Source organism: Ictalurus furcatus, chromosome 15 (genome assembly GCF_023375685.1).
Source record: "Ictalurus furcatus strain D&B chromosome 15, Billie_1.0, whole genome shotgun sequence".
In the NCBI taxonomy this organism is placed as follows: domain Eukaryota; kingdom Metazoa; phylum Chordata; class Actinopteri; order Siluriformes; family Ictaluridae; genus Ictalurus; species Ictalurus furcatus.
In genome coordinates this window covers 18,364,053-18,378,074 of record NC_071269.1, presented here as the reverse complement: position 1 = coordinate 18,378,074, position 14,022 = coordinate 18,364,053, and the positions used below count along the sequence as shown (strand labels likewise).

The following is a 14,022-nucleotide window of genomic DNA, read 5'->3' as shown; positions in this document are numbered from 1 at the left end:
TGCATCCTCACAACCTCTCCCTCCTCCTCGTCACAGACTGATCTTCTAACCAACAGTTAACAGCAAATTACTTGGCCAAACCCTCTTAAAATTAGATTTTAAACTCTTACAAAGAACTTAAAGTCCAATGCAAATGACATCTTGCAGCTTCAGATTTGATCCTGAGGTTACTGTCTATGTGGAATTTCTCATAGTTTTGTTGCATCCATGTGGGTTTCCCCTGGTTCTCTGGTTTTCTCCCACCTTTCAAATGCCCCTAGATTTAGGTGTGTGATTTTGTGTATGCATAATGACCTGAGATGGACTGGTGTCCCTTTCAGGATGTCTTCACCTCGCACCCTGTGTTTCCGGGATAAGCTCCGTATCCGCCGTGAAGATGACTTGGATCAGGCGATTACTGAAAAATAATAAAGTAGTTAATAAACCTACATTCTTTATTGTATTGTGCTGCCATTTGGCAACATATTCCAAAATACCCTCTGAAACAAAACAAAAAAATTAAAAAAAAAAAGTTTTTAGGGGTAAAATGCAATATAACCTAAAATTTGTTTCCCATAGTTAATATCAAGTCACAAATGATTGGATATTAAATAGGACATTTTCTTTATGTTCTTTTAGAAGGTTTAAACACTTTTGTTGGTTCTTGAAATTAGATTTCTATAATTATTTAACGCCTTTAATAGTAAACACTAAACTATGTTTCTCCAGTTATGTCAGAAAGATGCATGTAAAACACACCTACTCTGGGCTATGGAAGTATTTCAAATATTCAATATTCAAAAGCAATTGTAAACTGTATTTGCAACTGCATTTCTTATTTGTGGATGCATAAATTGTCATAATTCAAATGAAAATGCAAATCGTGTATTACCGTTTGCATTTTCATTCACACAACGTACAGTGTCCGACAAATTTCAAATGGAAACGCAAAGTTTATGTGCAACTGCATTTCCTATGTGTTACGAGTTACGATCATGTTATAGTGAAATAGCAATAGCAGTTACCCTGTTTGCTATTTCATTTCCTCAGTTTGTTATTTCAAAATCCCTTTGCATTTGCATTTCCCTTGCCTTGCACAGAAACCTGCCAATCAGTGTTGGGGGTGGGAGTATACTATGGGGCATGTTTGTATTTGGAAGTGACTTTTCCATGGAGGAGGTTGGGATTTGCTAGGTTCCGACTGAATTGCAGCGTTTGAATTGATTTGCAGTGACCTTGCATGTAAAGGCACAAGTGGACCCAAACCATGGCAACTAAAGGGAGAAGCATAATAGAGACATTTTTCCCTTTAATTTTTCACCCATCTGTATATTCCATTTAAAATTAGAATAGTTACTATAGTAAAGTGTAAAAACCTAAAAACTTTGTGGTTCGAAATCAAAACGTTTATGTAGTTATTTATTGTTTCAAGATGAAACAATATTCAACAAAATACCCATCCAACTAGCCTACAGTGGGGAATTAAATAGTGTGATTAAATCGTGATATATACCAGATAGTTCTTTAGTAATTAAGATGAAGAGCAAATAGCTTTTCAGCTTGTACTTTTAAACAATATATTGGTATAAAACGGTAGAAATTATGCTGTTGAAGAATGAATAACTTGCAGTATGTTAACACTATTCATATCACACGTCTAAGTGTGATAACTCATTCATTTAAAGACATTTTTTTATTTAAAGACAGATTTGTGAGATGAAATGAAGGGAAGCGTAAAGAAGCTGACAGGATAATCAGAGAAAACTGTACCTCTACAATTGTTTTGATAAACTTTTTTCTGGCTGAGCATTATCCTTTTATTTACTAAGTCTTTATTAAACAATATAGCAGTCTTTCTCTAAGTGAAATGAAGAATGAGAGCTGTGATGATATCTAAAATATATGGGCTGATATAGCAAAACGTCATTAAATTTGCATATACTCGTTTTCTGATTAGACTTGACCATATGCATCTTTGATGAATAAAGGACGATATGCTTTCATGTTTCTTATACTTGAGATCTATTATGTTGTTTTATTTTTTACAATTAAAAATTTAGCCTTTTCGTGCTGTTAATGAAAGTTGAAATGTGAAAGAAAATTTCAGTGACCTGAAAAAGAGAAAACAAAACAAGGCACAGTAAAAATGGGCTTTTTCATACATTTTTATTTATATTTCTTTAAAGCGTGGTCAAGATAATTCACTCCATTCTTTTCTTTGCTCATCCAAATTTAGTATTTGGTCAGTTTGCTCAGACTTTATGTATAGAAAGGGTGTGTAGGCCACGTTTGTTCCATGCTGAGTTGAGCTTGCTTTTTTCACTACTGGTATTAGACCAGACTGAAGCGTTAAATATCTCTCCACAGGGAGCTGCTGTCAGCGGCCGAGTGGGTCGACCAACGCAGATCCGGCGTCCAAATTTCTGGATTCTGGAGCTGCGGACATCCACTCTGTCTGTCATATGGTACTCAACATAACAATACCTCTTCACTGAACCATTATTATTATTATTATTATTATTATTATAGGAACCTATGTTTTACAATTTATTTAGAAATAGACTTCCAAGAAGTACAAATAAAAGAAATGTAGGTGCATCCTTTAATAAGATTACAATCCAGTCAAGACAACAATGTAAGACAAGAAAAAAAAATGAACAAAAATAGTTAGAAAGGTGCCAAAAGAAGTCAGTCTCCAAACCCGATCAGAAGAAGGCAGTGTAAAATGGATATAGTGTGAAGAATGTTTCCTGGGAAAAAATCTGTAGTAGGGGACAAAGTGGGCCCACACCATGCTAGTAAAATGCCCTAAGGCTGGGTGATATGAAGATATAATATTTATATTGTGATAAATTTAATCACAAGATGGTTTTTTGTGATATTGTGATCTTTATATAAAAAATAAATAAATTTAATTACAAACTGACTGGAAGTAAATTATATGGTGTTTAAAATCTTTAGCATTGTAAAATCTTTTTTTTTTTTACAGATTTTTTTTTTTCATTTCAGTTTTAAATATTTATTTATTTTTGTAGATATACAGTTGCATGCAAAATCATTCAAAAGATTTGTCTGAATAACATAAATACACATATTTGTCCTGTCAGTATTGTTATTGCAAACTCATGTTCTCTTACAGTAAATATTCAAATTAAAAGTTAATTAATGGTGAGGGAATATTTAAAAGAAAATCAAAAACTGAAAAATGCTGCTTGCATAAGTATTCAACCCCCCATGAGGACACAACTGACTTATAATTGGCCTTTATCTATGAAATATTAAATCAGCCCCCATTTTCTGAACAAAAAACACCGTAGTTGAACAGTCATTGAAGAAACTATCAATCTGAAGGAAAGGAGTGAAAATAAAGACTAAGGAGCATTCTAAGTGAAACATAAGGTAGCAGAATTTCATAATTTAGAAATAGGGCTTTAAATGATATCTAAAAGGTTGGACATCCCAGTAAGTACTTGTGGATCAGTAGTGAGGAAGCTGCATCACACCACCCAATCACTACCTAAACAAAGCGGCCTAGTTCCAAAAGGGCACAAAGAGAACGCGTGAGTCAGACAATGACGTTTACAGTATACAGTGGCTGAGGGTGGAGTGAAGGTGCACCAGACAACCATTTCGAAGAACGAATTCCACTGAGATTCGGTGGCACTGTTTCAAATTTGCAGTCAAGAAATAACAACAAACCAACCTGCAGAACTTGGCACAAATTTTCCTGGAAGCCTGGGGAAAATCCCAAAGGAAGTAAAGCTGTAATTGGAGCAAAAGGTGATTCCACCAAGGAGTTGTGCGAAGGGGTTGAATTCTTATGCAAGTGGCATTTTTCATTTATTATTATTATGTTTTTTAAAGATTTGCTGACAAATCTTCAATTTTGACCTACTTTAAGAGCATTTGCAATAAAAATACCAGCTGGAACAATCGGTCATTTGTAATCCAGACACATCTGAGGGCTTTTAAGGGAGTTGGATACTCTTGCAAGGCACTTTATATCTTACAATTAATCTTGACTTGTCCCAGTAGTTCACCGTCTCTTTCCAGATCATGTTCCATAACCTAAAGCAGGAAGTAGCTTCTGTGCTGTAATATCTTGTTTTATTTCATTGTTTACTCTATGCCAGGATGTGCAGGGTTATAGACGAGTGCGCTGGAAGGTGTGGCTCTGCCACTTTGGAGCAGTATGTTCCTTGGGTATGCTACTGTTATTGTTCAGGTGGCGACCTCGCCTCGGCGTTTTGGCTCGTTGCTCCTCCTGCCCCATTCCAATGGCAGATACGTTACTAGTGAGGGTAGGATCAATAACGAATTAATATCACATTTCTCTATATAATAAATCCTGAAGATGATTTAATACTTCAGATTCATTACATTAAATAGTGTGTCTTATATTACCTATTGGGCTTCATTTTTATGTTTTATTTCCATCTTATAGGATAGTTATGGACAGCAGTGCGTCAAAGAGGTACAAACAGAAGAGATTGAAGAGGGGAGGTAAGATTTAATGTTCTTATTTTCTGAATAATGTTTATTTAAGCATTGCTTTTATTATACATATTGTATTCTTCTTTTTTGATTGTTATATAGTTATTTTCAGAATTATTGGCAACTTTAATAAATAATAAACAAAATTATTCTAAAATATATTTTAAAACGAGAGGCTTCTTACTTTTCATCTAAATCACATTTTCATACAATACTTTTTTTTTTATTTAAATTTTCCTTAAGGAAAAAATCCGCTCAAAATGTATGTGACAAAATTATTGACACCCCTAAAGACACATCACTGAAAAAGTTCTATTATTTCTCAACTGCTTTCAATCATCAGAAAATCCAGTATTGCGCTTTTTTAAGAATTTCCTGTTTTGCTGGGGTGTATATCTGACGTTGGACATGTAAAATCGCTTTGTCATCAGTTATCGTTAGGACACACCCTAAAAATTTTCAACATAGAAGTGACAGACGATTGTTGTCTCGTTGTGTGTGTAATTTATTTTTTGCTTATTTTCATTTTGACTGTAAATAACTCATTTCTTTTGGATCAGCCTTTATCATTTAAAAACTCTCATATCTTCTGCCTTATATGTTGTTTTAAGGCTTTAACCAGATTTACAGTACCTTGAATTTGAGAGATAGAGCATGTGCCATCTTGGATACCTGTTATATTGATGATCCGTAAATATATTTTTCTCCAAATGCAGCTGTTACAGATGTGATAATTCATTCAAAGAATTCACTTATTATTTTTGTTATAATATATAATAATAATGATGATTATTGTGATCTAATATAAACTGCAGGTTTATATTAGAGGTTGAGATTTATAACCATGGATTTAGTCTACTGAGTACACTTTGTATATAGGCAGGTGCCAAATGAATAGATGTACATGCACAAACCAAAAAGTGAAGCCTAAAGCAATAACTACACATGTTACTTCATTAAGAAGAAATATGACTGTAGATTGAGCCTCAAAAAATCATGGTGTGCTGAAGGAAACCTCTAAAGAGGCTGAAAATCAATTTGAGTATAAGAGACCTAAGACTTATTAATCGTCTCGATGATGTACTCTATACAGTAAGGTTTTTGGGTCATATGTAAACAAGGTAGAGAATTTTGGCTAATGGTTTTGGCCATGTGTAACACTAAGGCAGTCCACACCTCAAAAACACTCAGAGAATGTTCTATACTTGTAAGTAGGAAAGCTTTTTCCAGTTTGAGAATCTTTACAGAGCATTCACATTTTTTTTGCATGACTGTGCAAATGACCAAAAACATAAAATGTCCTTGTGTGCCTTGACCAAGGTTGCCTGGACTGTGTGATGGAAGTGGTCACATCCATACATTTTTAAAGAAGCAGTATTAAATTCATCTAGTTTTCCAAAACAGTCATTTCATCAAAGTCATAAAATGGTCTCAAATAACATCTATAAGGAACAGTAAACTGATGCACAAGCACGTTCATACAGTAAAATTAAAAAGTAGATTTTTGTTTCATAATCATTTACCATAGATACAAACACCAATTCACGTCTCAATCCATTACAGATTATGGATTTATAGTTTACGTTAAAATCTCCATCTTTCCTTTTTGGATAGCAGAATGTCCAAACCCAGACCTGTGCACAAACAAAATCCCCCCACAGATAGCAGACAGATTAAATAGACAGTATGTCATTTAATACACAGTATGTGAAGGCCATTTATTGTCATTTGAATCTTGGTAAATGCTATTTGTTGATAATTATACTTTCCTTTCTGGAATTAAGTTAGTATTGTGATCATCTCAGATAACCAAAAATGTGATTATTTATTTATTTATCTATTTATTTATTTTCAGTTTAGGGCTTGCAGTAGGAGAGCTGGATGAGAATGAGTGCAGAGACAATATCCAGCTGCACAAAGATGAGGTAATTTTCCAAAACAATAATGGTTCTAATTGTTTCTAATGATGTTTTCCTGTCTTATTAATGATTGCTTCTCTCCCCTAGAAAACCCTAATGCGATACTATGTGTTTGAGGGCATGCGATATGTGTGGTTGCCCAAAAAAGGGGCTTTCTGCAAAGTTAGGTAACAGATATAGTTGTTGTGTAATTATTTATTTTCTCTGTATATTATGTTAGGATTGTTGCAATAAAGAAAATAATTACAATTATTCTATATTTTATAATTATCGTTTTAAACATTTTATTTTGCAGTATTCTTAGTGACGGTTGGACTTGTGCTGATTTGCACCACTGTCAGCAAGGACTGAGTCAAATGGACCACATTTCAAGGTCTCACATCTTTGAATCACATGATGCTTATTTATCACACTGCCACATTCTTTCCATTCTGATCTCACTCTCATTTCCTCCCCCAGGAGACAGATTTTCGGGGAAAATATCATTGATGTGCCTGTGAAATCTTATTTGCAATTACTGTTTGAAGAGGTACCTTGTTTTATCATATTCTTAAGGAAATTTACAGAAAAAAGTAGCTGTCATGAGATAAGGCTAAAAGAACTTTGCTTGTTTTTTTTTAAAAGATCAGGGCTCAGTTAATAGAAGGAAAACATTAAGATTATCTAACATACAGTAGTAGGGGCATTGTTCATATAATATGTAGTACTTTTTCACTGTGCAGTACAATAACAAATGTGATCCCTAATTTGTTTTCATAACCAAGAACTAGTGCAGAATTGTGTTACCCTTCTTGCTCAGGTATTATGTAAGGTGAACCTCACATGAGCTGGAGCTAGAAATAGTGTGGACAATTGATTGCTCAAACACAAACATCACCGAACCAGCTGTATAATGTCTCTGGCTAGATCTCTGGTGGACTGCTGCATTCTGAAGTATCCTAAGAAAGCAGGGCAGCCAGTAACAGATTACAATAGTCCAATGTAGAAGTTATGAAAGCAAACACTAGTTTCTCAGTGTCATGGAGGGTTAGCATATTTCTGCTTATAATGTCATCAGTCATTAGAGGAGATTTCTGATAAGGTATCACCAGAAAGACATTTAACATTTTTATCTCAAATAAATTTGAAACCTCTCAAATAGATTTCTAACTCATTGTTGTGGCATATTTTATACTTGTAAATATTTTTATTATTTAAAATTGTGTTTGTTTGTTTATCTATGTATGTATTTGCTTGCTTGCTCAGTCGCATGAATATAGTCTTTGATGCTGGCATGGTATAAAAATTTTTTAAACATTAACCAGGGATAGCATTTCAAATATTTCTCTGGCGATGATATACAGTCTTAGAGATTTTAGTTAAAAGGGAATGGCCATCATTAATCAACCCCCCCCCCTCCCCCCCACCTCCTATTTTGTGAGTATCATACAAATTGAAAACAGATAATGGTACTTCAGTGAGATATGGACAATTTCTGTTTTGGATTTGTAACCACACTGTGCTGTATTGTACTGCCTGGTGTAATCCTGCTAAAATATGCTGAGGCAACTTCACCAAATTTAATGCTTTAATGCTTTTAATGCATTCCACCCTGATACTGATCCTCCTTTTAATCCAGTTTCATCTTGATCCTCATGCAGGTCCTCAATCCCTTCTATATATTTCAAGTGTTTAGCATCGCCCTGTGGATGTCGGATAATTACTACTTTTATGCTGTTTGCATCTTTGTAATATCTTTCATATCCATCGGTGTATCCTTGTATGAGATCCGGAAGGCAAGTATATGATGTCATATTTGCACCCCTTATATACACACACGCACATGCTTATTTAAGATAAATAAACTCTCCTCCCATGTTTGTCATGACATATTAATTTATCAAGCTTTTTTGTGTGACTTTCCAGCAAAGCAGCACTCTGCGCAGCATGGCCCAACTCATAGTGAATGTCACTGTACGCAGAGCCACTGGAGGTGATCTTGAGGATCTTACTTCACCATAACATTAGGCAATTTGGAGTATTTACATGTTTATAATTAAATCAGACAGTAACATTTCAGCTTATTCAGATAACACGTACATTACTGACTTTTGGAATTGCCTGTTTTAAGTACCTGCCAGTGTGTGACTTTTCTCCTTATGTGTGTGCATTCCATGCAATCTAGAGGAGGAGTGTGTGAGTTCAGTGGAGCTGGTGCCAGGAGACTGTGTGGTGATTCCAGCTGAAGGTCTGCACCTACCATGCGATGCTGCCCTGCTGGCCGGGGAGTGCATGGTCAACGAGAGCATGTTGACCGGTGAGTACACTCAATTACTCTTATGTTATGACCTATAGGGGGAGTTTGCATCAGGAAAAATCTAATGGGAGGGTATTAGGACAGGCTTCTGATTTATTAACAAATAAATCAGTGAAGGAAGCCTCTTCTGAACAACATAACCATCCAACACAAACACAGCTCTATATCTCTGTATATGTGCTCAGTTATACTCTCTTTTTCTCTTACACAAACACATAGTCTATATACTAATTCTATATTGTAGTGCACTTACATTTACATTACATTTATTCACTTAGCAGACGCTTTTATCCAAAGCGACTTACAAATGAGAAAAATACAAGCAAAGCGATATATCAAGCAGAGAGCAATACAAGTAGTGCTACCATACTAGATCCATTAATTGAATTCCAGAAAAAGCAAAGTGCACAGAGTAGAGGTGTAAGTGCAATTTTTATTTATTTATTTATTTATTTATTTATTTATATTATGAGTTGGTTAGGTGTTCATGGAAGAGGTGGGTCTTTAGCTGTTTTTTGAAGATGGTGAGAGATTCTGCAGTCCGGATTGAGATTGGAAGTGCATTCCACCACTGAGGAACAGTTAGCGTGAAGGTTCTGGAAAGGGACCTTGCGCCACACTGAGTTGGAACTGCTAAACGTCGATCACTAATCGATCGCAGATTGCGAGAGGGAACATAGGCCTTCAGGAGAGAGTTGAGGTAGGAGGGTGCTGTTCCTGACAAGGTCTTGTAGGTGAGCATCAAGGCCTTGAACTTGATGCGGGCAGCTACAGGAAGCCAGTGGAGGGAGATGAAGAGGGGTGTGACATGGGTTCTCTTGGGCTGGTTGAAGATGAGGCACGCTGCAGCATTCTGAATTATCTCAAGGGGTTTGATGGAGCTGGCTGGGAGGCCTGAAAGCAGTGAGTTGCAGTAGTCCAGTTTAGAGATAACAAGAGCCTGGACTAGTATCTGTGTAGCCAGTTCGGTGATGTAGGGTCAGATTTTCTTGATGTTGTAAAGGATGAACCTACAGGACCTTGCAGTTGCTGAGATATGGTCTGTAAAGGTCAAGCCGTCATCAAGAATCACTCTTGCACTTGTGCAACACAGTGTGCAAGATATTGAACATTTACTTTTTTTGTTTTGAATATATAAAAATTCTAAAACCAATTTATATCCAATTTTAAATGTGGGGAGAAAAAAAAAAAACGATATCCCAGATTTTCAATGTGGTCTCAGACTTTTAGACCCCACTGTAAATGAATGCGTCTTCACCATGATCACCCTCTCCACCAACACAGCATACACGCCAACAGTGCAGATGTCTCTGAATATGCTAAAATATTTTTGTTGCAGCAAGTGCATGGCATAGAGTTTGTGGTGTAGCTGCTATCCATTTAACAATTTCCCTCAGGGGAACAATAAAGTATATCTGTCTATCTAACCACCAAAGGCTTCTACAACTAAAACTGACAATTGTATTTCCTCTTTCTTTTACTTGAGAGGAGATGGCTGTAAAGACCAGAGTTCCTAAAGAATATCCATGGATATATTTTACTTCTGTCCATTTGTCTAGCAATTAATCAGTGCTAAGGTTACATTCTCAACCATTGATAAGTGCGTCACAACGCAGGCCTGTTTCACTGAATGCAAAATCCAAATATAGCCTAAAACATTGACAGAACATCGACAAGCCTACAGTTTGTGGTTCACAGACACAGGAGAAAGGCTTCAGAGTGGGGAAAGTGCTAAAATAATTCTGACTCCCTAAACCTAACAAGACCAAGAGAAAAGCAGCCCAAAAGAAAAATTGTACCCACACCTATGATTGTCCTGGCTTATGGGAGTATTTAAAAAGGTGCCTTACCTATAATAACATTGCTATATAATAACATATAGTTTACTCTCTATTATGGCTTGTACACTGTCTATTATAACTGTACAGATTATGCCTCTGTACAGCTCAACAAAGAAAGAAAGAACTAACATCAGTGAAAGTTCTCAAGTATGGACAAACAGCACTCGACTGTGCTACTTTTCCCTAAGCCCTGATGTGAAAGATGAATCCTTGGGAGATCTTGGTCACCAACGCAGCAAACAAGCAAACAAAATTGCTGACCGCACACTGAATTCAGTCCAGACTAAAAAAGTCTAACAAATTTTATTTTATTTTATTTTATAAACTGCATGGTGTAAAAAGTGTAAAGTGCATGTGAATTAAAAGCCAGACCAGCATGAGCAGACGTTTCCGTACATTTCTTTCTTCAGTCCTCACCAACACAACAGACATACTGTTTTTCAGTATGGATCAGCCAACTGGGAATATCAAACTCCTTGCAGGAGAGGAATACTACTAGGTTGCAATGATGTCACCATCACAAGGGAGATCTAGAGGGAGAGAGAGCAAGCTAAGGATGGGCAGAGCTGGAAAAGAGAACAAGTGAGAGGTAGAGAGAAGGAGAGAGAGCACAAAAACAATTTCCAGACATCTTTGGGAAGTAACATACCAAAAAGCTTAAAACTTTGAAAACACTGACTGGGTGTATAAAATGTTTGCATACCTGCTTTACCCTGTGATGCTTTTTCTCTTAGTCCCTTCAACACCTCTGCTTCAATTTTACCTTTGACTGTCAGGTGAGAGCATTCCTGTGATGAAGACCCCATTGCCTGTCTCTGAAGTGAAATACAGCCCTGAGTCTCAACGCAGACACACTCTGTTCTGTGGTACACGGCTCATCCAAGCCAAAGGGGGTTGTCCCAGTGGGAAGGGGACCATAGCTGTAGTTACACGCACAGGTAATTCTGAACACAGGATATTACTGCAGTGAGTTCATATGAATGACTGATTTTCAGGAATTACTTGTGATGACAAAGTTCCAGCCACAAACCCTTATCTGTTTTTTGTTTCCCCTCAGGCTTTTTCACTGCTAAAGGTGATCTCATCAGCTCTATTCTCTACCCGCAGCCAGTTAACTTCCGTTTTTATGCAGATGCCATGAAGTTTCTACTTTTCTTAGGAGTCCTGGGTAAAGTCATTAACAAATTGTTTAGATTGTTACCTATTATGTACTGTATGCAAGTGAATACAATTTGGTTATAGGAGCTTCACATGATAAATGTTCTTCTATTGCAGCACTGATTGGCACAGTTTACAGTGTAGTGATGCTTTGGAGGAGCAATGTAAGTAAGAATAAATAATGTGGTAATAAAAAAAAAAAACGTTTTTTTTTTGTATAATGTGGTTGTGTATTGATATTATAGTAGATCATTATAGACATCCAACAACTTTTTGTCCTCAGACAACATGGGCACAGCTCGTGATCCGTTCTCTGGACATTGTAACCATTGTGGTGCCTCCAGCTCTTCCTGCTGCTCTAACAACAGGCACAATCTACGCCCAGCGGCGCCTCAAGAAAAGCGGCGTGTTCTGCATAAGTCCGCCTCGCATCAATGTCTGTGGAAAGATTTCTCTCTTCTGCTTTGACAAGGTAAGAGAAGATTGGGGTCAGGTGGAGAGTGAGCACAGTTTCTGATGGATGCATGGTAAATGTGTAAACATACATCATGAAAATAAAGTTCAGCTAGACAAATATGCCAAAGTAGATAATTAGCTTAGACATTAGGTGAATGTATTAATCATTTCCTTATCAACATTTATTAGCTATACTGGTTTGCTGTCTGGTGACCAGAGGAAAAAAAAAAAGTCAAATATAAAAGTACAGTGCTGTTCATTTCAAACAAAAGTCTGTTAGCTGGCTCCTTATAGCCACATATGTTTTGGATGCAGAAATAGACAAGAAAACTTTGGTAAGATTAGGGGAGCGAAGCAGGTGTGGAAGATGAATGCATAAATGTTTGCACATTCTGTCAGATTATGTATGCATGTTTATCACACAGCCACTGTGGATAAGAACAGAATGCCATGTTCTTCATCTTTTTCCATTGCTTAGTTTTTCCATTTTGTGCCATTGTGGTATGTATGAAATAGTTTACATTCAAATCTCCTGCTGCAGACAGTGTTGTTTTAACTATCGCAAGAGATGCCGAATCTCAGCTCGTCACTCAACATTTTTATATCTACAGTTGTATGCAAAAGTTTGGGTACCTGTTTGTTTGTTTATTACCTATTTAAAAAAAATTTAACTTTATAATTAATAGACTTAAAAATAGAAAAATAATTAATTGTGGCATGTGCACAGCATGTTTAATATCTACCATAATATTTTCAATGATGTTCAAGCTTCAACTTGTGTTTCTTGAAGTAGTTAATGGTGGATTTTTTGAGCTAAGTTTTGGATAATTTTCCTGTTGTAGAAGCCAATTTCTTTTCAGCTTCACTTTCTTGACTGTGTCATATTTGCTTCCAGAGATGGCTGATGTTGAAACGAAACCATTCTTCCAATTAGCTATGAAATATTTTTGTGCTACTGGCTGACACACAACCCTAAAGCATAGATCAACAGTTGGCAAGATGTTCTTTTAACATTTTAATCAAAATCACTGCTTCTTTTTTCTCCAAACATAACTTTGGTGATTTCCATTTTAATATCATCAGTCCTGAGTAATTGGTTCCAAAATGCCTCTGGCTTATCTAGATATTGTAGAACGGTGCACCACTTCTGTGTCAGCTACACCTTCCTGCAGGTCCTTCTTGTCATATGCTTTGTCTATCTGGCCAACATACTGGCAGTTCTCTCTGAAAGTGTTTTTGATATTCCAGATCTTGCATTGACCTCTGCAGTTCCCCTTAACTGCCCTTTCTTAATGCCATTTTGGACAGAGGAAATTGTGAGCTGGAAGCACTTTGATATCTTTTTATAGCCTTCCTTTGCTTTGCAGGCATCAAATGGATTCATTTTCAGATACTCAGTCATCTGCCTAGAGGAGCTCATGGTTGTTAGCACAAAGTTTGCAAAGTCAGAGAGTTTATTATGTTCTGGAATTGTTATTCTAAATGACAATTCTTGACCAGCAGAACGAGTCTTAATTACATTATATATTTTATTGACACCCTCCAACCCCCCCCCCCCCCCCCCCCCCCCAAAAAAAAAAAATTCAATACTGTATGTAATTTGGCCAAGCGTGCCCAAACATTGGCATACAACTGTATCTGTCTATCTACAGACAAATTAAAGGAAAAAAACAGTGGCTTGGTTTGGCTTCACTTGTCCCATTAGAGGAAGGGTCACTGCAAATCAATACAAAGTTCTTCTGACTAATTGTCATTGTATTCTGATGAAATATTTCTATCCTCATGGGAGTGGTATCTTTCAAGACAACCCCGCCCCCATCCACAGGGCATAAGGGTCACTGAATGGAGTATGAAAATGATTTATATCATATGCTGAGCT

General features: G+C 36.4%; 1 protein-coding gene across 1 annotated transcript in view; it reads left to right on the top strand.

Moving 5' to 3' along the window:
* The window catches only part of atp13a2 (ATPase cation transporting 13A2), a 28,167-nt gene that overhangs the window by 4,412 nt on the left and 9,733 nt on the right, over nt 1-14,022 (top strand). The window contains exons 2-15 of the mRNA XM_053643076.1: nt 2,347-2,444; nt 4,113-4,280; nt 4,424-4,482; nt 6,329-6,398; nt 6,480-6,559; nt 6,688-6,765; nt 6,852-6,921; nt 8,033-8,167; nt 8,298-8,364; nt 8,557-8,688; nt 11,306-11,467; nt 11,587-11,697; nt 11,805-11,851; nt 11,971-12,159. Coding sequence (XP_053499051.1) covers nt 2,347-2,444; nt 4,113-4,280; nt 4,424-4,482; nt 6,329-6,398; nt 6,480-6,559; nt 6,688-6,765; nt 6,852-6,921; nt 8,033-8,167; nt 8,298-8,364; nt 8,557-8,688; nt 11,306-11,467; nt 11,587-11,697; nt 11,805-11,851; nt 11,971-12,159 — 1,466 coding nt within the window. The remainder of the gene's footprint in view (nt 1-2,346; nt 2,445-4,112; nt 4,281-4,423; nt 4,483-6,328; nt 6,399-6,479; nt 6,560-6,687; nt 6,766-6,851; nt 6,922-8,032; nt 8,168-8,297; nt 8,365-8,556; nt 8,689-11,305; nt 11,468-11,586; nt 11,698-11,804; nt 11,852-11,970; nt 12,160-14,022) is intronic.